Below are 25,991 nucleotides of genomic sequence, written 5' to 3'. Positions count from 1 at the left end.
TTGAAGCCTTGGATATACAGAATAATACAGAAGGATAATTGCAGCCTTATGTGTCAGCCAAAGAAATGGACCTTTCATAATATAGTCAGAATGTGATAATTGTTTATTTGTATTAGTTTGTGATTATGATAAGTATAGTATTTACTTATAAGTGTAAGTTCAGAGTAATACATATATTAAAACCCCTTCAAGGCAGACTCTACCCCTTTTTACTCTAACTTGGCCTAAAATTACCATCTCCCCCTCTTGAATGCCGAGTTGTAATAGTAGAGTAGCACTAGAATGTGATGTTAGTCATGAAGAAGTGCTATGGGAAGGATGTAGAGCTGTAGTGTTGTCTATTCCTGCCACTGAGCTTCAGGAAATAAGCCATAAAGGGATGAAAACCTGGGTCAAGTTAACGTGAAAGAACAATTATTGGGGAATCATCCATTGTAAGCCAATGTATTTGAATTTGCATTTTTAATTTTTGAGGGGGAGGAACAACTTTGTGGGTTACAGGCCTTTTGTTCCTTCTTTTCTGCTTTAAAAACAAACACAACTTTTCAGTATTTAAAAAGCTTACTTTGTGTTTTATTCAGTCCGCAGCAAATGGAATGGCAACCAACAAACGGTGACGAGGTTTTGGGCCATGCTGGGTGCCTTGCTTTGGGCTGTGTTTACTTAATCATAAAATGGCCGTCTCAGTTTCTTTGTCCACCATAACACACATCTGCCTTAAACTGGTCTGCCTTGAAGGGATTTTACTCTAATTCTTTATATTACTTTGTGATTATAAGTAGTACAATATTGTATTATAGGGATAAGTTGAGAGTATTATTTAGTGTAACAATAATTTGTGATTACGTAAGTACAGTACTGGATTATAGATTTACATTGAGAGAAATATTTAATTTTATGATTAGCATTAGGTTATAAGAGTTTAGACTGTATGCCATAATGGATTCCTTAAGCCTAATGGAAGTATCCCCGAGACATACATGGTTTAGGCCATCAGTGGTGAGAGGGTTGCAGAAGAGGGATGCCTTCGTGTGGTGGCACCAATTTAACGAGCCAGCTTTCCTGCCCATTTACACAGTCCAGCCTCCCAAATCCTAACATCTAATTTCCAAAAACCTCCGCTTTCCAGTTATTCTTTCATGCCATAGAGAGTGTTGATATCTGTCCTCATACATTCAGTTTATTATATGAAGACAACAGATATTTTTACTCAAACAAGGGACCTTATTGTATTTACTGTTCACTGTTGGCTGTTTTTTCTTTGCATTATTTTCTCATGGTTACTGTTATGGTTTTACGTTTCACAGTATTCTGTTGTCCATAAAGCTTGGATTCAGTCATTTTGGATTTGGGAATTTGTACTGCACAGACGTCCCTCTCTGTCCACCAGAAGGGGTACTGTAGACTGCTAGAGAAAGGCAAATTCATCCTGCAGTCCACAGCGTTCACATTTTAATTGAACCTGGGGCTGCAACTACTACTACTTTCACCACTACTACTCTTAGTACTTCTATTACTACTGCTGCTACTACAACTACTTACTGGTGCCATTTTAATTACAACTACTACAATGGTACTTACCACTTCTACTTACTACTGTTCCTACTACTATAACTACAGGTACTAGCTATTCAGGTTTGTAGTAATACCAAAGAAATTAGGTTGTGTGTACCATTATTTCTGGTCACAAGTTCTTCATTCTCAGCGGTTAAATTTTCCGTTTGTTTTGGAGATACGAGGAAGTGTGTGTGTGTGTTTGGTTGAATGGAAAGTGGCTCTAGTCTTTTCACTTTATCTTGGCCTAACACTGCCATCTCTCCATCTTTAATGCTGAGTTGTAACAATTAACACTATGATACTAGTCATGAAGAAGTGCCATGTGAAAAGGCTAGGGAGCTGTAATATAGTCACTGAGCTGCCTGAAATCGGCCACAGAAAGATGATATCTGAGCCAAGTTAAGGTGAAAGGATCATACACACATGCAAGACTTTTCTGAGATACATATGTGAAAGTCAAGAGTATCTGAATGTCAAAGAGTGTCCAGAATTACCAGCATTGGAAATTCAAGAGTATGTGAAAGTCATGAGTATCTGAATGTCGAGAGTGTCCAAAATCACCAGCATCGGAAATTCAAGAGGATGTGAAAGTCGACAGTATCCAAAATTCAGGAGCATCTGAAAGACAAGGAAATCTGAATGCCAAGATTTTTATAACCCAGGGAGTGTCTGTACTTAGTAATATTTTTCTTGGTTGTGGAGGTATGTGGAAGTGTTTGTGGGAAAGAATTATATACATTAGTTGTCATTTAAATTTGTTTCATTTCTTCCTCTCAGTTACAGGATGTGATGCTGGAGAGGATTGCCTTCATGTGGTAGCACTGTGGCTACACAAACATCTCTCTAGTGCTGTAAATTGGCAAGCAAAAGTGGATTTATATTGCTATCTGCACTGGAAGGCAAAATGGTCTAGTAATCAGAATCTGCTGATTAACAATGAAAAATAAATAATGTTTGTTTTACTCATTGACCATAGATTCATATAAGATTTCTAGCATTTATTTCTCCACCATTTTAAGTGTGAACTAAGCCTATACTGATGATTGCTAAAAAAAATATTGCAGTGTATCACCTATTCCCTGTCTTATATGGTAAAACGGTTGAACTAAAACATGCAGAGTAATTAGATCATAATATATTGTGTATGTTGGCTGGTGAGGTCATTGATGCTTGTCCTCTCTCTCTCTCTCTCTCTCTCTCATTAGTTCTAAGGATGGGGTGAGGATCCAGTGAGCAAGAAAAATCCTGATAGGAAGAGATATTAACAATAATTCTGCCCAGTTAAAATATGAGCCACACACTCATTCTCACCATTCAAGCTCCCAGAATCCCAACTTCCACCCCACACGCATAAACATCCACACTTACACAAGAATTGATTTATTCAGCTTTCATAAGCTGTAATGGGGAGAGTTTGTATGAAGGCAATATGATGGTGTTAAGAGGGTGGTATGAGGGTTTGGTGTGATGGTGGTATGTATGAGGCATCGGTATGAGGGCGGTATGATGCATCAGTGTGAGGGTGGAATGAGGCATGGGTGTGTAGGTGGTATATGGGTGTTTGTAAATGGACGAGCTTGTACGAGGCAAGCTTGAATGTGGCAAGTTTTCATGGGGGTGATTTCACCTGATAGCAGCAAGATGCCACCTCTGACCATACCAACAGCAAAACATGCCAGACAATATTATGAAAGCTGAAGGTTTTCCCACAGAAGGGACCATGGGGACAGGAAGTGACTCTGTGTGCTCTGTGCTGATTATTCAGCTTAGGAGAGACATTTGCTTTGTGGCTCTAGATTTCTTTCTGATGCATGAAAGAACTGTATGCACGATTTGTCTCTTTTATATTTTATGCATTACTGGGTAAATCAGAAAGAACTGTCCGTTCTTTGACATTCCAATTTATAATCTTACTTTAGACTGATAATTATACAGAAGTAGGTCTCCTTTCTTCCTACGTGTCAACAAGTGGGTTGGTGGAGGGTTAGTGCCCCTCCCCGTAAAACAACTAACTCAGTGTCAAATGGCCACCCTTTACGGGATTATGGCGTCTGGCAATAGATAGATAGATAGATAGGTCTCCTTTGAAGCTTGGGGGGGAAGGTCAGAGGGAATAAGTTGCCTATATGCACAAACCATCTCATTCATATTTTACACATTACTAGGGTGAATCATAAAGAACAGCCTGGTCTTCAAGATGAAGAACAGGCATAAACCAAAACAGAAAGAGAGCCGAAACAGGCTAATCCCAAAACCACTACTTGGTATGAGTTCAACGAATCAGGGTTACCAAAGGTTATGTGTTCAGCCTAGTTGTAGATATTTACTTTCAGTTAGCGACATTTAGTTTTACCTACAACGACAAGAAGTTCAACCATATTCTAAATATATTTACAAAATTTTATCCTAAATATGCAGACTTTAGAATTTTCCCAGGGTTTAACTGAACATCCTTGTGTTGCGCTTTTCGCTAGGTCTAGATATTCACTTCCAGGTGGCGTGTACTTTTTACATGTTGCCAAGAGGGAACTGTTGCAGAGATTTATACAAAGTGGTTGGTGGGAGCGCCCACCATCCACTCCCTTGATGTAGTGCTAACTGTTACCCACGGGTGACTCTAAACTGTGACAAGCCAAATGGTTTTCCTGTAACCCAGGAAACTTTTTACTATTTTGGGTGGTAACCATAAAACCAAGACCTGGTAATCTAGTGGGTCAAAGCAATTTCGAGGATGGTTTGGGTTTATTGTTCACATAATGTCACTCAGGGAAGTGAGGCTGCTGGCTACCTTCTTAAATGTCAGGACCAGGTATAGTGTAGCTCCGGGCCCCTGCACTCCTGGTGGTGCACAATCAGGGCCCGGCAGACGCGGGACCCTGGGGGCCCTGACCCTTCAGTCATACAGACATCACCCTGGTAAAAAAAAAAAAAAAAAAAAAAAATCTAGATATGACGATGCATTATACTTTTTGCTTCAAAAGACGATCAAGCTGGTCGGATACAGGTTATTTAATAATGAAAGATACTAACTACATGTTACTAAGCTGCTGCCTTGCTTTCCCGACCCCTTCTCCCATGCTATGTAGGTGCAATAAAGAACTGAATAACGGGTAGGTATTGTCTTGCCTTCTCTATTTGCTTAGCGACAGCCACTGATGGTTTAGCCGCAGTGTAGGGATTTTACTTTGGTAGCACTGCAACCAACTTGACTGAGGCAGGACGGCTGGACAAACTGACTTCCCAAATTGAAATAACACCCAAGGAGCCATTAATATGTGAGTTTGCTGGGTTTTATTTCATCCCTGGATGTTGTCGAAATGTTGTGTGTGGTAAAGTATTGAAGATAAAGGAAAAACCGTATGTTATTCGTGTATTAAGTGGGGGTTTGGTGAAGCCCTTGTTTGCGCTGTGTACTTCCCAAATTATAATGCACCACAGCAGAAATTAATTTGTGATTTTTCCGTGTATTTATTAGTATTTTGGGTGTGTTGGAGTGCCGTCCTTGAAACGAAACAGGGGATGCAAGGAAATATGCTTGATATTAATGGTTCCGTGGTATCCTGTTCATTATTAGCCTGTTTATAAGGGAAATGTTGGCACCAGGCGAATCATAAATATTGGCCTCCTCCACCTCCATTTCCCCCTAATCATATCATAATCCTGCAGGTAGATGAGACAGGGAGGAAGGATGGGACTGGAGTGTATTGGTGTTGTGATGAGGAGGGGTAGATTGAGATGGTTTGGGAGGAAGGATGGGACTGGAGTGTATTGGTGTTGTGATGAGGAGGGGTAGATTGAGATGGTTTGGAAGGAAGGATGGGACTGGAGTGTATTGGTGTTGTGATGAGGAGGGGTAGATTGAGATGGTTTGGGAGGAAGGATGGGACTGGAGTGTATTGGTGTTGTGATGAGGAGGGGTAGATTGAGATGGTTTGGAAGGAAGGATGGGACTGGAGTGTATTGGTGTTGTGATGAGGAGGGGTAGATTGAGATGGTTTGGGAGGAAGGATGGGACTGGAGTGTATTGGTGTTGTGATGAGGAGGGGTAGATTGAGATGGTTTGGAAGGAAGGATGGGACTGGAGTGTATTGGTGTTGTGATGAGGAGGGGTAGATTGAGATGGTTTGGAAGGATGGGACTGGAGTGTATTGGTGTTGTGATGAGGAGGGGTAGATTGAGATGGTTTGGGCATGTGGAGAGGATGGAGGATGACAGTTGGGTGTGGAAGGTGAGAATTGTGAACATCGGGGGTGGGATTGTGAGAGGCAGACCAAAAAAAGACCTGGGACAAGGAGGGGGGTGGTGATATGAGGAGGAGGAGGAGGATGGTGATGATGATGATGATGAGGAGGAGGATGGTGATGATGATGATGATGATGAGGAGGATGGTGATGATGATGAGGAGGAGGAGGATGGTGATGATGATGAGGAGGAGGAGGATGGTGATGATGATGAGGAGGATGGTGATGATGATGAGGAGGAGGAGGAGAATGGTGATGATGATGATGAGGAGGATGGTGGCGATGAGGAGGAGGATGATGGTGGTGATGATGATGATAGGGAGGAGGAGGATGGTGGTGATGATGATGATAGGGAGGAGGAGGATGCTGATGATGATGATTGTTTTTCAGAGTCGTGTCCTATGATAATGGGCGATGGTTTATTGTCCCTGTCATGGAACAACCACAGCTCCACCTTCTGTCATATGCTCTCATCCGTGCGTGGACTGGTAAGCAAAAAAAGAAAGAAAACTGTCCTTATAACCATACTCCTTTTAGTTTAACTTGGCCTAAAATTGCCTTCTCTCCACTTTGTTTGCTGAGTTGTAACAATAGATTAACACTGAGAATATGGTGCTAGTCCTGAAGAAGTGCTGCCATCTGTGCTTGGACTAGTAAGCATAAAAATAGTTATTATATCCATACTCCACATATTCTAACTTGGTCTGAAATTGCCATCTATCTGTCTTGAATGCTGAGTGATAGATTAACACTTATGATATGGTGCTAGTCATGAAGAAGTGCTATGGAATGGATGTAGAGTCATAGTATTGTGTTTTACTATCACTGAACTATGTAAAATAAACTGCAAAAGGATAAAGTCTAAGCAAAGTGAGGATAAAAAACAAAAAATTCTGTAAGGCAATAAAAAGGATACAATATTTTATGCATTCTCTCTCTCTCTCTCTCTCCCCCAACAGGATAAGTATTCTGACGTAACCTTAGCCTGTGACGGCCGATTCTACCCGGCGCACAAACTGGTCCTGTCCACCTGCAGCGACTATTTCCACAAGATGTTTGAGAAGACGCCCTGCAAGCACCCGATAATCGTGATCAAGGACGTGGAGAGCAAGGACATAGAGGCACTGCTGAGCTACATGTACGCAGGAATAGTCAATGTCAGCCAGAGTGATCTATCGCAGCTCATCAAGGCAGCGGAACTACTGGAGATCAAAGGCCTGGCGGTCCCAGATGAGCCGCCGATGGGGAAACGAACCGGCCTGGCTCGTGGCTCCAGTACCAGCCCACAGAGGAAGAGGCAGAGGAGAGAGGCAGCCAGCCCTTCGCACCATGATGCAGAGGTAAGGGAGGGGGAGGCCAAGGATGAGATGGAGGGATGGAGTGGAGAGGTATATGAGAGAGGGGGGTGTGAGCTGGGAGCAGAGCAATGAAATGTGGGGGACAGGGTGACATGGAGGCAATTTGTTTGTGGCCACCCCTTACGGGATTAAGGCATCCAACAGTAGATAGATAGATTTAAATGTCAACTATCTTTCTGTTTATGTGTCAATAGGCAGATGCCTTAATCTCAAGGGTTGGCCACAAACAAATCACTTCCCTCTTGCCCTGTCCTCTGCAATTTCACTGCCCTCCCCCCAACTTACACCCCTCTCTCTCATTTTAATCCTTCTCCATCTGTCCGTCTATCTAATCGTTTTCCAGTCTGTCATTATATCTATCTCTTTATCTGTCAAGTCTCATTTCCAAGACAGCACAGTATTAGATGGATACAATCAGCCCTACACACAATAACATTGCGCTTGACATTTAGCATTGTTTAGACACCTTCGAAATGAGTGTGTCTGTGTGTGGAAGGTGTGTGTATGAGGGGAGAGAGAGAGACAGACAGAGAAAGAGAGAAGGAGACTGACAGAGAGAGACAGGGAAACTGACAGAGAAAAAAAGAGAGGGAGAGAGACAGACAGGCAGACAGAAAGAGATTGAGCAAGTAAGAAAGAGAGATTGAGAAAGAAAGAAAGAGAGAGAATTGATTATGTACACTACCCTGTGACTTGCCCCTCTACACCCCCCCAGGACACCCCCACCCACGGATCGCCATCTCCCCTGTCATCCCCCCATCGGAAGGAAGCCAGACACTCGCGGGAAACCATGGGGTCCAGCCGAAGCCTAGGGAAGCGAGACCAGAGGGAGAAGGACGATGGCAGCGGTGGCATTGAGGAGGGGGACAGCCAGATGGCAAACTCTGGGCTCGAACAAACAGAGGAACAACTGCCTTTGGAGTTCTTGGGACACCCTGTTGAAGTGAGCTTGGGATATTTTGTTGTTACTCTTATCTGACAATAATTTTTTTTTTTTCCCAATCTCTCCTTACTTGTAGGTTGGAAAAAGAGGTGGGATGATAATAATAATAATAATAATAATAATAGTAGTAATAATAAGAAATAATAATAATAACATACTCATCCATCTCTGCAGGCACATCCCACTCACCAGCTACTCCATCCACCTTCACATTCCCTACTTTTCCATTCATATCTCCAATCAAAAACACTCTCTCATTCATTTTTTTTTTTTTTTTATAGTAACTTATTCAAAATCCCTTCGTCTTTTGCAGGTGCTGAGCAATGCACTGATCAAGGAAGAAAAAGTTGAGCTGGAGAATGAGGGTGATGGTGGTGTGGACGGTTACAATTATGGTGTTATGATGGAGGCAGCACAGGGGGAGGCAGACACCCTAGCATCATACAACCATCCATCCCAACACCATACCTTCCATACCCTACCACCACACTCAGCTGTACAAGAGGTGAGTAGGTAAATGCATGGAAAGATAGATAGACATAGCGTTACTGTACTTGCACCAAACACTCATCCATCTCAACACCTAACCTTCCCTATTATATCACCAAATTCGGCTTTGCAGGGTGAAGATGTGAGCCAATATAGAGAGAGAGAGTATTGATTGTCCTTTAAGTCAGAGTAAGAGCTTAGTCCATCATCATTAACTTCATTTTACTACATCCTGACAATTGAATTCAGTTGATATATGTCTGGTGTTGTCTAATGAGTGACCTGCAGTCCAGTTATGTTGGGTGGGGTCCATACCCTCTGCCTCAGGTACACCAGTTCACCAGTGAGTGTAAATTCCATATTTTTATCCCCTTGAATTTTGACTTAATCAGAAAACTGAAGTTAAGTTTTGGGATATCTTGGTTTTGATGATGCTAGTTGTTTTACACATCTTAGATTTTTTTTTCAGCCGTTTCCAGCAACTGTTGGGAAGTACTCACTTGATTCTGGCACTTGGTTTAATTCCCAGTCCGTTGAAAGTGTCAGCTGTGCCGTGGTCAACCTCATTTTAGGTATTCCTTAAGGGGAAGCATGGCAGTATTATGTGTGTGTACTGTCATTTTCTTTTTCCCTCATATTTCTCAACAGCATATCACATACAAGTAATTATGTTAATCTACACACATCACCAGCAGTGATTTTAACAATGCTGGTGATGTGCAAGTGCTGCACATTTGCTGCACATTGCATCCTTAACCCCATCACCACAATGACATATCTCGTCCATCATTTCTAGGCAGTACGAGTGTACAAGGACATATCCAGGACGTCAAAAGGCGATGCTTTATTATGGAGATAGCAAAGGGGCGTCTAAAGCTTCCTAACTCCTCCTCCTGCTACTCAGATATGGTACCTGTGGCAGGATAAGCTCATCATGAAGTAGTTAAGGGGTTAAGTTTGTGGCAAAGAGGTTAATGCAGTAGAAGAGTACACATTGGTGTGTTGTGGAGCATAACGGTGTTAATATTGGTAACTTAATGGTACAGTTAGGTTAGTATACATTAGGTAATGATGATGTACATTTTGCCATCAGTACTGGGCTAGATTAGGATAGATTTAGATGATGATGATGTACAGTCAGGCTAAATTAAGTTTGATGATGATGATGATGATGATGATGGTGGTGGTGTACAGTTAGGGTAAATTCAGTTTGATGATGATGATGGTGTACAGGTAGGCTAGATTAATTTTGATGATGATGATGGTGTACAGGTAGGCTAGATTAATTTTGATGATGATGATGGTGTACAGGTAGGCTAGATTAATTTTGATGATGATGATGGTGTACAGGTAGGCTAGATTAAGTCTGATGATGATGCACATTTGCACTGGAGCGATGGGTTACACTCTTGTTTTTATGGAGAATTTTAGGACTGATGATGATGGTGCACAGGTAGGCTACGTTAAGGTTGGTGATGATGATATGACGAGGATGAGGATGATGATGATGATGATGATGAGGAGGAGGAGGATGGTGTACGGCTAGGCTAGATTAAGGTTGATGATGAGGATGATGATGATGATGAGGAGGAGGAGGATGGTGTACAGCTAGGCTAGATTAAGGTTGATGATGAGGATGATGATGATGGTGTACAGTTAGGCTAGATTCATTTTGATGATGGTGATGCACTTTTTCAGTGGGGTGGTGGTGGCAGTGGCAGTGACCCGAGCCAAGGCTATGGGGGCAGCTTAGGTCAAGACCCACAGATGTCGGGTCACATCAGTCAACAGGCACAACAGCAGCACCTACATCAGTCTGTGAGTGTTATGGCTAGCTGTATTGTTGTTGTTATTATTATTATTATTATTATTATTATTATTATTATTACTACAACTACTACTACTACTACTATTATTTTATTTATTTATTTTTATGTTGCATTTATGTTTTCCATAAGCCCTTGCGCCCCAACTTATGAACTTTGAGAGATATAAACTGTTATGTATTTACTCCTTTTAACTGACATTTGCATAACACTGTATACATTACTTACTGACACTTATGGACCGTGCTGTAGTTTTGCTGATTAAATTTACTTAACATTGATTGATTCATTGATTTTTTTTAATGCAAGGAAGAAGGAACCAAAAGGCCACAAGTCAAATGATAGCAGAATTTCTGTTACCACTTGCGTCCACCTGTGATTTGTACCTAATGGCATGGCACTGATGAGAAGCCTGTGTGGTGGTGCTGTACAGTCTGGGTGAAGCAGCTGTGGCATCCACCCAGGAGCCAAACCTCCTCATATTTCCCTGCATCTCATGGGAGGGGGGGGGAAGGGACCTGGTCTGACCGGCAAGATTCTGTGTACCACAAGGGAGCAACAGATCCCTACACAGTGTATGTGCTGTATTAGGTCCAGCCCTGGTGGGGCAGTGTTGGCCACATGGGGCACCAGTCCCTACACAATGTATGTACAGCTGCATCAGAAATATCGCTACATGTCTTGGTAAAAAACTTACAAAACCCACACACAGTACTGTACTGTACTGCAAAAAGTACATTGGGCGTCAAAGACAACACCAGTGAGTTGCAAGGGTCATTCTTCCCATCTTTCTGTTTATAGTAAGGCAGAGGATTGATATTAAGAACTGCAGTGGTGCTGTACTGTATCTCTGGGCTGGTCCCACAGAACCATTTGCTTACTTGTGGTTGACAGGTCTGCTTTGCCAGACAGACTGGGGGTTAAGTAACAACAGCGGAAGATTGGCCTCAGGTACTGTATTAATTCATTTCTAGTAAACAGATTTTTTGAATTATAAAACAGTTCTCAAAGTCATTTTAGTTCAGAAGTAGGGAAACAACTATACTGTGTGCTGCCTCCGACATACATTGTTTGTAAAGTGGGGAAGGGAGTTATGATGGTGATAATGATGAAGGCAACTCCATTAGTGCAACAGTTGGTATTATCATCATTAGTTATAGTATTTTATGTGTTAATTCTTCTTCCCTCTATTAAGTGTCCTACCCACCTCATATTTTATTGGGAAATGATGTTAGGATGATGATGATGATGATGATGTAGGCAGTTCCCAGGGTTTATTATTATTATTATTATTATTATTATTATTATTATTGTTATTTCCTTTGCTGTACTGCATCTAGTATTGCATCTGCTCTGCTTGTTGTGTAAAATATGATGATGAGATGATGATGATGATGCTGCTTTCTTGACATTTGTATATATCTATCACACTCACCCCATTTGTTACTGGGAAATGAACGTAGGATGATGATGATGATGATGATGATAGTGGTGGTGTGTCCTTTCATCAGTCTGCACTGTGCCTCATGCTATCCACTGGTGGGGGGGTTATGATGATGATGATGATGGCGATTGCTTTGTTCCAACCTTCAGTAATTGTTGGTTTTTATTACAAAGGAAAAAGGAGCCTGTTTGTCAGATGCATCACGTGTGTAGTGCTGTGAAACCATCATAGAGGAGTGAAAGAAATGGGTGGGATTTGCGAAGGAGTGGGTGGGATGGGGTGCGGTGTGTTGGAATGGGATGGGTTGGGTTAGATGGGATGGGATGGGGTGTGTTGGAATGGGATGGGTTGGGTTAGATGGGATGGGATGGGGTGTGTTGGAATGGGATGGGTTGGGTTAGATGGGATGGGATGGGGTGTGTTGGAATGGGATGGGTTGGGTTAGATGGGATGGGATGGGGTGTGTTGGAATGGGATGGGTTGGGTTAGATGGGATGGGATGGGGTGTGTTGGAATGGGATGGATGGGATAAGATGGGGTTGGGTGGGGTAGAGTGGGTTGGAATGGGATGGATGGGATAAGATGGGGTTGGGTGGGGTAGAGTGGGTTGGAATGGGATGGGATGGGATGCAGTGGGATAGCAAGGGAAGAGATGGGATGGAAATGGGTGTGGGGGACAGAGAAATGGGTGGGGAATGAGTTGGGGTTGTGTTGGGGGTGGGAGGGGCCCATAGGAGTAGTCAGTATCACCGAGGAGGAGTTGTAAAATCACCAACTTCAAACATACATACATCCATACATACAAACAAACACCAGCTTCAAACATACATACACACAAGAAACGATACAAGAAATGAAAATATTGGATGGGAGAGAAACACAGGTTAGATCTTGAACTCTCTATTTTCTCCATTTCAGGCTCCACAAACTCTCCGAAGATGTGTTCTGTGTAGCAAAAAACATTAGAGAAAGTAAGGAATTTTAGCTCTGACCTTTTTCTCTCTCTCCCGCACAAATATACGTGTCTAGTATATATAAAAATGATGGTGTGCTTTAAGGAATCTTCATATTGGGGTTGGTTATGGTACAGCTGATGTTCTTCTATGGACTGCAAGCTAAACCAAGGGCCAGAACCAGCTAATTACTTCCCATCGAGTACTGGAAACATAGGAAAAAAAGAGTTTGAGACGTCATAAGATCTGCATCAGTGTGAGTGTCGCAGTTTGGACTCAGAAGAAAGATCGTTGAGTGACAGTGCTTGTGGCTGATTGCTCCTCATTGAGCAACACTGGATTAGATGATGAATGAATGAATAGTCTGTTTTTGTGTGAGGAAACTGGGTCACACTGGAATATCAGGTTGTGGTTTTGTAAAATTTGATGAGCCATAGTTATAAGGTAGGAATGAGTCTCCTTGGTTACTAGTCAAATTTACCCTGCAATCTAACTACACCTGGCCATCAGCTAAGGTCACGGGGGTTAGATCTTAGAGTAAATTTCCTTTATGTGTTTGCACTTGACACTTGGTAGTATGGGTTTTACCGTATCGTGATGTGTTATTTGAGTTCTTTATTGTTTTGTGCTAAGGTAATATTGATGGTGCTAAGATAGTGTATGTGTATAAAGTGAATGTTTGTTTATGGTGCTGAGATAGTGTATGTGTATGGTGCTAAGCTAGTGCCTGTGGTGCAGCTGGTGATGTTAATGGCCACAATGAGTAAGAGAAGTCATCCTCAACAGATGAGGGAGCAAGAGCAAGAGATTGGTGGAAGGAGGGAGCAAGGGCAAGAGTTTGGTGCCAGAAGAAGGCAGGTTGTGGGTGAGGGAGAGCAGGACAGTAGGAGGAGGCAGGTACCATGTAAGCCCCTCACTCCTGGCCGCACCAAGACCCGAGGCAGAAAGATTCACCAGTGTCCCTATTGCTGGTACACCACAACTGTATCAGTAAGCCTGCAGCGCCACATAAGGACTCACACTGGCGAAAAACCGTTCCTGTGCCCTTACTGCCCTGCTCGTACGACGCGCAAGGCCTCCCTGGTTGCTCACATACAGGGGCATTTAGGGGAGAAGCCGCTGAAATGTCCCTTTTGTGTGTTTACATCAAGACAGCAGAGTAATATGACCAGGCATATTAAGAGACTGCATCTGAGCAGTGCAGCACAGAACTCAGGTGGGGGACAGCACACAGGTGCACCACAGCATACCAGCACAGCACAACATAGCAGTGCACCTCAGCATACAAGTGCACCACAGCATACTGACCCCACACAGGACCAAGCCAGCACCTCACACCACCTGCCTTCATCATCACTGTCATCATTTTATACCTCAAGCTAATTACCTAGCAACACAAGGCTGCAAGTTGCTGCTGCTGTTGAGCAACCATGGTCTGTCTGGCTGGGCAGACCCATCAACCGCAGGGAAGCATTTGCCCCTGCAGGACCGTACTGTGCATAAAACAATTGTTTCCACGAGGCAGACAACACTACGCCATAGTGAAGTGCAGGGAAGAATGGGAAAGTTTTGTTACTGGATGTACACCACATTTGCATCTCCACCCATTTAACGGGGATACCAGGGCACAATGTAAAAATAGCAGACAAAAATACTTAGGTGTCACTTTCATTTCGATGTTTTGTATTGACACAGGTGGTGGGGGTAGGGGGGTTTTCAAGAATACTCCCCCAGTATCCCTGCTTGTCGTAAAAGGCGACTAAAAGGGTTGGCGGAGGGTTAGTGCCCCTCCCCGGAAAACAACTAACTAAAAAAACAAACAATAAGCCTCGGACAAGGACTGACCAAACGATGACGACCAAGGACCGGACAAAGGACATTGTAATTGGAACCTGGAATGTAAGGGGAGCGAATGATGAGGTGAAAGAGAGAGAGATTGTCCAGGTGCTTGAGGATGCGAAAGTGGATGTATGTGGAATAACTGAAACAAAATGGAGAGGAGAAAGTGTGAGAGAATGGGAGTATGGATGGGGTATATGTGCAGGAGTAGGTGAGAATGAGAGGGCAAAGGAAGGAGTATATATAGTTGTGAGTAAAAGATGGAAGAGGAGCATAAGACAGTATGGATCAGTTGGGTCAAGGATTGTGTGGGTAAAGTTGAAAGTTGGAATATAAATGTGGGCGATTGTGTGTGTGTATGCTCCAACGCAAGATCGTGCTAGAAGAGTGAGAGAAGAGTTCTGGACAAATGTAGAAGTGTGCATGGAAAAGTTTGGAAGGAATGAGAGAGTGTTTTTGATTGGTGATATGAATGGTAAAGTTGGGAATGTGAAGGTGGATGGAATAGTTGGTGAGTGGGGTGTGCCTGCTGAGATAGATGAGAATGGCAATGCTGGGAGGGGGTTGGTGATAGCCAATACCCTCTTCAGGCATAAAATGATTCACAGGTATACATGGCGAGTGATGAGAAGGGTGGGTGGTGAACTGAATGAAAAGAAGGCAATGATTGATTATGTGTGTGTGGATGAAAGGATGCAAAAATGTGTAATGGATGCAAGAGCTTATAGAGGTTGGGGGAGTGGACTTTCTGACCACTACTTGGTGATGGCCAGAATTAAAGTACAAGAAAGTTGGAGGAATAGAAGAAGGGAAAGACGAGAGGAAGGAGTAGTTGCAAGGAGAGTGGAAAGGTTACAGGAGGATGAGAAAAAGGCAGAGTATAAGAGAGAAGTGGAGGAACGATTGGGCAAATATGAATTGGAGCAGATGGGAGACGTGGAAGGTGTGTGTAGAATATTTACAGAAGAAATATGTGCAGCATGTGATGTGGTGTGTGGAAGGAAGAGAAGACGGAGGGGGGTGCAAGGAACAGCGTGGTGGACTGAAGAGGTGAAACAGGCTGTGGCACAAAAGAAGAAAGCATACAATGAATGGATGAGAAATAGGGGCGTGGAAGAGGTTGAGAGGCGGAAGAGAGAGTTATATGTAGAAAGGAAGAGAGAGGTGAAAAGATTAGTAAGAGAGAGTAAGAAGAGAGTGGATGAGGAATTTGGAAGAAATTTGAGTGTAAAGTGGAGGGACTGTAAGAAAATGTTCTGGAGAGAGGTGAAAAGAGTAAGACAGGGTGGAAGTGAAGTTAGCAGGGGAGTGAAAGATAAAAATGGTAGATTACTAGTGGAGAAGGGAGAAAAAGTGAGCAGATGGAGAGAACACTTTAAGGAATTGTTGAACGTAGAGGATGGAAGTAATGCGAGTATAAGTGGCTGGGGAATGGCTGGGAGAAGGAGGGAGGTGAGAAGACAGGAAGAAATCAGTAGGATAGAAGTTGTGGAAGCAATGAAGAAAGTTAAATCAGGGAAAGCCACAGGAATTGATGGAGTGTGTGGTGAAATGCTGAAGCATGGGGGAGAGATAGTAGTAGAATGGATGTGGAAGATGTGCAGATTGGCCTGGGAGGAAGGTAGAGTCCCGGAGGATTGGAAGTCAGGTATAATTATTCCCTTGTACAAAGGAAAAGGGGAAAAAGAAGTGTGTGGTAACCATAGGGGCATTTGTCTTCTTAGTATAATAGGAAAAGTGTATGGTAGGATACTTATTGACAGAGTTAGAGAAAGAACAGAGAAATTAGTTGGAGAAGAACAGGGAGGCTTTAGGAAGGGAAGAGGTTGTGTAGATCAGATATTCATTCTTAGATCTTTAGTGGAAAAGTTTCTAGAGAAGGGAAAGAAGTTGTATGCGGCATTCATGGATTTGGAGAAAGCATATGACAGGGTGGATAGACAAGGATTGTGGAAAGTGTTAAGAATTATGGAGTAGATGGAAAGTTGTTGAATGCTGTGAAGAGTATGTACGATGGTGCGAAGGTTGCAGTGCGTGTGGATGGTGATCTAAGTGAATTTTTCTCTTTGAAGGTTGGGTTGAAACAGGGATGTGTCATGTCTTCATGGTTGTTCAATCTGTACATGGATGGGGTAATAAAAGAGGTACAAGGTAGGGTAGTGGATGTTGGAGTGGCCATGGTGAGAGAGGATAGTGTTTGGAAACTCCCTGTACTGTTGTTTGCAGATGATACTGTGTTGTTGAGTGAAGACGAAGGAGAGCTGCAAGGCTTGGTGGATGAGTTTGGGAGAGTGTGTAAGAAACGGAATCTAAAGGTGAATGTAGGGAAGAGTAAAGTGATGGTCTTTGAGAGAGGTGAAGTCAGTGAATGTACAGTGAGGTTGGATGGTGAGGAATTGGAAAGTGTGAGTACGTTTAAGTACTTGGGTAGTGTGATGAGTAAGGATGGAGGTTTGGAGGGTGAAGTGCTTGAAAGGGTACAGCAGGGAAGAAAGGTTGCTGGTTCCTTGAAAGCAGTGATAAGAAACAGGGAAGTGAGCATGGAAGTGAAGAAGTTACTACATGACAGTATTGTGATACCAACTCTAACGTACGGAAGTGAAGCTTGGACATTGTTGGAAGGACACAAGTCAAGAGTGAGAGCAGTGGAAATGAGTTATTTAAGAGGAGCCTGTGGAGTCACATGGAGAGACAGGCTGACGAATGAGGATATAAAGGAGCGTTGTGGTGTTGATGTGGATGTGATGGGAAGCGTTATGAGGAACACACTGAGGTGGTTTGGCCATGTGGAGAGGATGGAGGGTGAAAGACTGACGAAGAGAGTGTATGTGAGTGAGGTGGAGGGGGAAAGAGGGAGGGGGAGGCCGAGGATGAGATGGAGGGATGGGGTGGAGAGGTATATGAGAGAGGGGGGTGTGAGCTGGGAGCAGGGGAGTGAAATGGCGGGGGACAGGGCGACTTGGAGGCGATTTGTTTGTGGCCACCCCAAACGGGATTGAGGCGTCTGGCAATAGATAGATAGATAGATAGATAGTATTGACATGGGCTCTGAATCTTCTCCCATTTTGAAAATGATTTATCTGATTACTAAAACTAACTGACCTCTCATGTGGATCCAGGATTGTGGTCCTTGAATGTTGAGTGAATGGGAGTGTGACTCATTCGGGTGGGAATAAATATGAGACTAAAACAGTGGAGAGAGACAGACTGTTGCAGTTTGGTTTGTATCTCATTTGTTTTTTTGGGCTGTCTGGATGATGTTGATGATGATGATATATAATGTAAAAACAGCATATGAGAATTTATTAATGTAACAGAAGCAGAATAAAGCCAGTGAAGAAGACCTGTTGTGAAATTTCCAGAATGATCTAAGGTGGAGGATTAGTGCCCCTCCCTGTAAAACAATTAACTCTAAGCCCTTGACCACCCCGTTTGGGATACATGGCGTCAGGCAATGGATGGATGGATGGATCTAAACATTCCATTCTCTGTGCTAAACGTCCTACACATCTTCAGCAAGTGTGACTATACTCTTTTCACTTAAATGTGGCCTACAATTGCCGCCATCTCTCTGTCGTGGATGCTGATTTGTAACGGTAAATTAAAATTATGATGCTGGTCAAGAAGAAGTGCAATGGATTCTCTTTTCACTTTAACTTGGCTTAAAATTGCCATCTCCCCCTCTTAAATGTGGACTTTAACGGTAAATTAAGACTAGAATATGGTGCTAGTCATGAAGAAGTGCTATGGGAAGAATGTAAAAAGACATCACTCTCTACCACAGAGCTGTTTGAAGTAAGCCACAAAAGAATGAAAATCTGGGCCAAGTTAAAGTGAAAGGATTATAGATATTAAGCTCAGATAATCCAACCTTTTTTCATGTTAATATACATCACAAAAGTCAGTGTGTTGTATTCTGTCAGTCGGTAACCTCAGTAATAGTCTTCGTTACGATGTTTTGGATGAGGAAAGGGCTTAGGTGTTTAAAAGTGGGGTTAATGGATTTTTGCCCAGTTGGTATACAAGGAAATTATCTCTTGGTTATTTATGTCAAGGGTCAGATAGTTTAGAAGGTCCATCAGTACAGCATCAGCCTGGTTTATGTTCTCATTGGTTAACCCCTGGGCTGCGGCGGCCTTAAATATTTCCCCTGTCCATGGTGTGGGAAAACTGGTTAAATGATTGTATGTTCATCATGTGTTTTGACCCACTTATGCCTAACCAAACATGATAACACTGTAGTCAGACAAAGTTACACTCCACACTGACTATTTGTGACCCACTCATCAAGCATAAACATGCAGGAGGTGCAAGAAATGACCAAAAAGTTCACTATTTCACACGGCCCTTCTGGAATGTATGACACAGACTACCGATCGGCATTTCTGGAATGCCATACACAGCCGAGGGTCCTATTACCTCTTCCTTACCAATTCGCTTTTGGTTATGGCTGGCTAATATAGTTTTGTATGTTATTTGTGCAGACTATGGTGATATTAGAATGAATTAAGGAACACAGAGGAGGACAGCAAAGCGTAATGAACAAAATAAATCTCTTAGGAAGAAGTGTTAGGGAGTTTTCTTAGGGTATGGTGATATTAGAATGATTTAAGTAACACAGAGGAGGACAGCAAAGTGTAATGAACAAAATAAATCACTTAGGAAGAGATGTTAGGGAGCCTGCATAACTGATACATTGACTTATCATTTTTCATCCCCTCAAAATATGGACGTGGTTTGCATCAGTAGCATACACGAAGATGTCAAGGAGTTATGTGCAGAGTGAATTACTGAGGTGCAAGAGGATGCCAAGGTGTAATATCTATCTATATGTATCTATCTACCTATGTACATCTATTGCCAGAGGCCGTAATCCTGTAATGGGTGGTCACATGCAAACTTGCGTTGTCTTGTCCTCTGCCATTTGCCCGTCCTCCCTTTATCTCACCCCTCCCTCTCTCTCATATATCTCTCCATTCGTCAATCTCATCTTTGGTCTCTCCCTCCTCCTCTCATGCTCCATCTCACTCATAAATTCTCCAGTCAGTCTCACGTTCTCCATTTTCTCCATCACTTCATTCCTCAATCTCATCCTTGGCCTCTCCCTCCACCTCCTCATATACACTCTCTAGTCAGTCTCTCATTCTCCACTTCCTCCACACAGCCAAACCTTCTCAGTATGCAAATAAATCGTTGGGTAATAGTACCAAGCCTTCCATGCCATCTAGAATACTGTGCAAGAATACTGAAGTTGGGTGTTGCTCACAGGGTGTGGTGGGTGAGGTAGGAGGTGGTGGGGCGCAGGGCTTGCAGGCTCATTTGGTGCGAAAACTCCACTGTTGCCCCTACTGCCCGTACTCGTCCGTCTATCACAATAACATCACCAAGCACATCAGGACTCACACCGGCGAAAAGCCGTATGTGTGCACCATGTGTCCTTTCCGTACCACGCAGAACAGCAGTCTCAAAAGGCATTTGCTTAATATGCACTGCCAAGGTGAATACCATGTGGTAGAGTGGGTGAAAAATATGTTTGAAGATTTTGTTTTGTCACTTTAAAAGCTCAACAGCGATTCACTGCATATTTGGAAGTCAGAATCATTTTTTTTTTTTTTTTAATTCCTTCATTATCTCATTTAAATTTGAATGATATCAGCTCAGATGCTAAACTTAATTGACAAAAAATTGTGTGTAACCTACTGTCATACTTTGTGGATTAATTTGGCATAAAACTTGCACATGACATGTGCGGCCATCCGATCCTAAGGCTGGGTTTATTTTTGCAGGTGTTGCCGCACAGGAAGGGTTGACAGTATTGGATCCCAAGTGACATCAACCCTAAAGCAATATGTACAGGATCCAGTATCAGTATTAATAGTATCAAGTATCAGTTATCAGTATCTATTAACAGTACTGTATCTATTATCAGTATCTCGGGGCTTCCACTAAGGCTCAGATTTTGTAAGTCCTGATCTCCTGACCCGTTAATTTGAAAGTCCTGGTTTAAAAGTTTGAAGTGTTGTGTTTTGCATTGTGTGGACATTATTTCTACAAATCACATTGAAATCTGCGGCTGTGGTAGGATTGGTGCCTGGTTATAATTACCATCATTGGGTATTTACGTGGTGTGTTGGGTTGTTGTGCATATATCCTGTGTGTTGGTCTGTCATATGAGATTTGATGCAAGAAACTCATGTTTTAAATTACATTCCTTTTGACTGTGTGATGACTGCAACTGCCAGAAAAGTAAAACATATCGTAGTGTTTTCTTGTTTCTGTAACATAATCCTTTGTATCATGTGCCACCCCTGTCTGATATGTTTATGTGAAGCTACAGAATGTGGTGAATGTTTTGGGCGTATCAGATAGAGTCAGGATTCTGGGGGCTTGAATGGTAAGTGAATGGAAGTTTGGCCTATTGGATTGGGCAGATTTAGGCTGTCTGGACATTGGTATTCTTCACCCTACCCTAGGGTGCGAAAGGAGGTCTGGATGATGATGATGATGATGATGATGATGACGACAATTACATATTAAAAGGTACTGACCATCTGAAATAATTTACATGTATCAAAAAATTAATTCATCATCATGGCATCGTTAAAACTGGCATCATAGCATCATTAAAATCAGCATGATGGCAACTATGGATAATTAGCTGCAGTCAAGGTACACACGGCTTAATGTTAGGTAACGAATTGGTCATTACATACGTAACGTGGTACACCTGGCGATATGATTTTGGGTGTACGCTTTGGAAGTTGGAAGTCACTGGGATTTTGTTGATTATGAAATCGTATGGACGTAATACAGTATACAGTCGAGTGTCTACTAACAGAAGCACTGGTGTCTATTATCTGTTTGTTATCCCCGCACCCTCTGAACCTGGGGATGTTGTTGTCATCCTGTTGCTATTTTCTGACAGGTATTCAGCTGAGGAGAGACCAGACTGGATGGGTCAGACAGCCTTAATTTGTTCCTACAGTACCAGTGTGGATGTGGATGTGATGGAAAGCATTAGGAGAAAGACACTGAGGTGGACTGGCCATGTGGAGAGGATGGAGAGACTAACTAGGAGAGTGTATGTGAGGGAAGTGAAGGGGAGGGGAGAGGGAGGGGGGAGACCAAGGATGAGATGGAGGGGAGTGAGAGACTAACTAGGAGAGTGTATGTGAGTTAGGTGGAGGGGAGGGAGAGAGGGGGAGACCAAGGATGAGATGGAGGGATGGAGAGGTATATGAGAGGGGGGGGTGTAAGTTTGGGGGAAAGCAGCAAAATGGCAGGGGACAGGGCGACATGGAGGTGATTTGTTTGTGGCCACCCCTTACAGGATTAAGGCATCTGACTATAGACAGAGAGATAGTAAAGCCTTTCAAAATAAAATAAGGTAAGATAGAAATGAGTCTTATTGATGGCCAAGGTGGTAAGGACATGGAATCGAGGAATATTCGTAAAACCCGATTTACGATTCTTGTATGAGTGTGATTAAAAAAAAAAGACCCATGAATGAATACAGCATGAAATTATTGGCCCATCATAGAAGCAAGGGTGAAAAAAGTATGTGCATCATCATCATCATTATCTTTATCATTATCATCATCATCATCATCATCATCATCATCTCTGACACCTTACTCCCCTCTGACTCACCTTAACAGGCTACTTCCTCTCTCTCTCTTTCTGTCTCTCTCTCTCTCTCTCTCACACACCAATATACTGCTCTAAGGTGGTGGAGGGGTGCCTTCATGTGGTGGCGCTAATATAACTGGGCGTATCCACTGCCCTGGCATGCAAATGCCCCTCATCTCCTTCCCTATCCCCCAAAAGGAGAATGGTGGACTGCCAGGCTGGGCAACTTCAGCTGTCACTCTGTATTACAAGAACATGGAACTCTTTTGGGTGGGGATTTATTGTGTTTAGTCTGGACATGTGGAGAGGATGAAGAGTGAGAGACTAATGAGGAGAGTGTATGTGAGTGAGGTGGAGGGAGGGAGAAGGAGGGGGAGGCCAAGGATGAGATGGAGGGATGGAGTGTCAGTATATGAGAGAGGGGGGTGTGAGCTGGGAGCAGGGGAGTGAAAAGGCAGGGGACAGGGTGACATGGAGGTGATTTGTTTGTGGCCACACCTTACGGGATTAAGGTGTCTGGCAATAGATAGATAGTTTGACCGGTATGTGGATGTAGACAGAAAATTAAATATCTCTGTTGTACTGATTGCATAAGATAAATTTGGTCGTAAGTATCATATAAGTCACCTGTCTGGCATCACAGTCTCATCCCTCCTCTGTCCAGCTCTCAAATGCAGGAGTTAACCAGTACTCTAAGTCCTTCATGTATGCAACAGGTCAACTCTGGAACTCTCCTCCTCTGTCCATAGTTCACTCTGCATATGACCTCCAGTCTTTTAAATGCAAGGTGTCCAGGCATCTCAAAGTGAATGGATCTTGAATTTGGCTCTCTTTTGGTTTAGTTTTTCTGGTTTAGCTCTTTCATCCATGTATTAACAAGAAAAAAATAGGTAGATGTCATTGAAAACATGGCTAAGTCAATGTTTCTCAAAAAATAATAATAATAATAATAAAAAATAAAAACCTTCATATCTCAGCATCTTGTAAGTATGGGAGGAGCAGCGCTGTAGTGTGGTAGGTTAGTGTGATGCCCCTACACCTCTAAGGGGGTAGAATGGGATTGACCGATGCCGTTTTTTGCCTTGCAGATGCCCGGCAAGCCAGACAGAGGCAGGGTAAAGTCTGGAGCAGCAGCAGACAGGAGGAGGGATAGTTCTGGGGAAGTTTCGTCAAGAATGGACCAAAGCGACCGTGGGGAATTTCCGTTGGGAATGGACCAGTCCGACCTGGGCCTCAAGCTGACCCAGTGCCTCTATTGCCCCTATGCTGATGTGGACGGGGACGCCATGTTGCGCCACTTAATGTTGCACATGGAGGATCAGAAATACACATGTAAGCAGTGCCCCTACCGCACCTCGACAAAGAGCGACTTGGGTATACACATACGCGCACACTTGGGCAAGAAAGTGTTCTCCTGCCAGTACTGCTCCTTTGTGACGCTCTTTGAGTCCAACCTCAAGACGCACATGAGGACACACACGGGAGAGAAGCCGTTCCCGTGTCCTTATTGCCCGTCGAGGTTTACACAGAAGGCACACTTGAAATACCACCTCCCGACGCACACGGGTGAAAGACCCTTTGAGTGTACAGATTGCCCCAGCAAATTTAGCCGAATGAGCAGTTTGAAGAGACATGCACGTGTGCACAGCAAGTAAACACATGCACGCGTACACAGTGAATAAGGATGTGTCTAGAGGAAATAAATATATGTGTGCATGCACAGTAAATAAGGACGTGTGTGTATACAGAGCAAGCAAAGAAGAAAATGCTTTTGTAGTGTCATCTCCAGTATTGTATTCACCTAATGCCTGACAACTGATTTACCAGAACGAGTTATAGGAGCCAGAGTGTTAGTAGTACCAGTAGTCATAGTAGTAATAGTAGTAGTAGCAGCAGTTGTAGTAGTAGCCCAGGTTGTTTGGACTGTGAACCCAGTGAACTGCAGGATGAAATTAATCTCATTCAGTCCACCATCGTCCTGTCATGGGATAGGGAGGGGGTTGTGGGTCATTTGTAAATCAGGCAGCTCCACCATCCACTCATTAGATGTACCTTGTGAATTTTTGGCCATGAGGAGAGAATGGGGACTGAGAAACTAACTAGGAGAGTGTATATGAGTGAAGTGGAGGTGGGAGGGAGAGGGGGAGACCAAAGATGAGATGGAGGGATGGGAGGAAGGTATAAGAGAAAGGGTTGTGAATTGGAAAGAGGGCAGCGTGATGGTGGAGGATAGAGTGACATGGAGGCTATTCACTGTGTCCACCCCTTATGGTATTAAAGCATCTGGCAATAGGTAGATAGATAAATAGAAAGATAGATAGATAGATAGGCACAGAGGCACTCATCACAATATAGGCACAGAGGCACTCATCACAATAAAATCATGACATTATTTGGGATGGAACACTAGAGTTGACCTAAGTGTGAGAGGGATGGAAGGCATGAAGTGAGGAATAGTTGGACATATTGCTTGGTAGTTGAGTGGTATAAAATGCCATTCATGGGTCAGCAACTGGTCACTCTTGCCTTAGGGGTAGTGAGCCTCGGATACAGGAGTGGATGGTATTATACTCTCTTTAACTTGGCCAAAAATTGCAGTCTTTCCTCTTGAATGCCGAGTTGTAATAGATTAACACTAGAATATAGTGCTAGTCATGAAGAAGTGCTATGAAAAGGATGTAGAGCCATAGTATTGTCTTTCTCTGCCACTGAGCCATGAAATAAGCTGCAAAAGGAAGAAATCCTGGGCCAAGTTAAGGTGAAAAGTGTGTAGGAGAAGTAGTGTAGTAGTAGCAGTAGTAGTAGTGTAGTAGTAGTAGTAGTTCCAGCCCCAGGTTCATCTGAAAATGAACCCAGTGGACTGCAGGCTTAATATGCCCTCCTCCTGCAGTGCACCATCCTCCTTTTGTGGGATAGGGCGGTAGTTGAGGGATGTTTGTATAACCAGGCAGATGCAATGCTCCTATCAGTGCCACCACCTGAAGGCATCTCTGGCACTGTGTTATATAGAAAGATGATATTTTACTTACTCCTAGATATAACCACTATTATTATTATTATTATTATTATTATTATTATTAGGTAGAGATACAGTATTGTTAACTGTCATTAAATATTTTTCTTCCTCAGTGATCTGTTACTTACATTCTTTTATTATCATCATCATCATCATCATCATCATCATCATCATCATCATCACACTAACTTTTATATTATGTAGCTATTTTTTAGGCCTCTGTCAAGGGTAAAGGCAGTGTGTGTGTGTGTGTGTGTGTGTGTGTGTGTGTGTGTGTGTGTGTGTGTGTGTGTGTGTGTGTGTGTGTGTGTGTGTGTGTGTGTGTACAGTATAGGCATCATCCCTTCATAACTTAACACATTCACTGTTTTAATTTATTCTTCCTGCCTCATAATTTTAACTCCTTCCCTTTTTTTTATTTATTCCTGTTTCTGCCACACGATTTTACTTAACCTAGGAAAGGCTTCTCGTGTGAAAGTGGTTTGTTGGTGAATGTTCCCGTACAACAAGAGTTAGAGCTGGATTCATTATTTTCCTCTAATATTTCAAACTAAACAGGGCCTATGTTTGGAGAGTTTAGACAAGGAGTGATAGAGCTGAGATGTTCATGATTCTGTCTGTCTGTCTACCTATCTATAGCCAGACGCCTTAATCCCATAAGGGGTGGCCACAGATAAATTGCCTCCATGTCACCCT

The 25,991-nt window shown here is 43.0% G+C and overlaps 1 protein-coding gene across 1 annotated transcript; it reads left to right on the top strand.

Moving 5' to 3' along the window:
• Nucleotides 1-6,194: 6,194 nt before the first annotated feature.
• On the top strand, nucleotides 6,195-24,123 carry LOC145417136 (uncharacterized). The gene is made up of 6 exons (XM_080285915.1): nucleotides 6,195-6,286; nucleotides 6,758-7,138; nucleotides 7,872-8,099; nucleotides 8,413-8,604; nucleotides 10,287-10,406; nucleotides 23,368-24,123. Exons 1-6 carry the CDS (start codon nucleotides 6,200-6,202, stop codon nucleotides 23,932-23,934), a joined length of 1,575 nt encoding a protein of 524 aa, XP_080142041.1. The 5' UTR covers nucleotides 6,195-6,199; the 3' UTR covers nucleotides 23,935-24,123.
• Nucleotides 24,124-25,991: the final 1,868 nt, after the last annotated feature.

Source organism: Coenobita brevimanus, chromosome 109, assembly GCF_032717465.1.
Source record: "Coenobita brevimanus isolate Jiangsu-jjx chromosome 109, ASM3271746v2, whole genome shotgun sequence".
Classification (NCBI taxonomy): domain Eukaryota; kingdom Metazoa; phylum Arthropoda; class Malacostraca; order Decapoda; family Coenobitidae; genus Coenobita; species Coenobita brevimanus.
Note: the sequence above shows the minus strand (reverse complement) of the source record. Positions and strands in the feature narration are given on the sequence as shown.

Excerpts from the sequence above, each read along its gene's own strand:
- LOC145417136 (XM_080285915.1), top strand. The coding sequence starts at position 6,200 with ATGATAATGGGCGATGGTTTATTGTCCCTGTCATGGAACAACCACAGC. Across the intron at positions 8,100-8,412 it reads TCTTGGGACACCCTGTTGAA|GTGCTGAGCAATGCACTGAT; the intron begins GTGAGCTTGGGA and ends CGTCTTTTGCAG. Across the intron at positions 10,407-23,367 it reads AGCAGCACCTACATCAGTCT|ATGCCCGGCAAGCCAGACAG; the intron begins GTGAGTGTTATG and ends TTTGCCTTGCAG.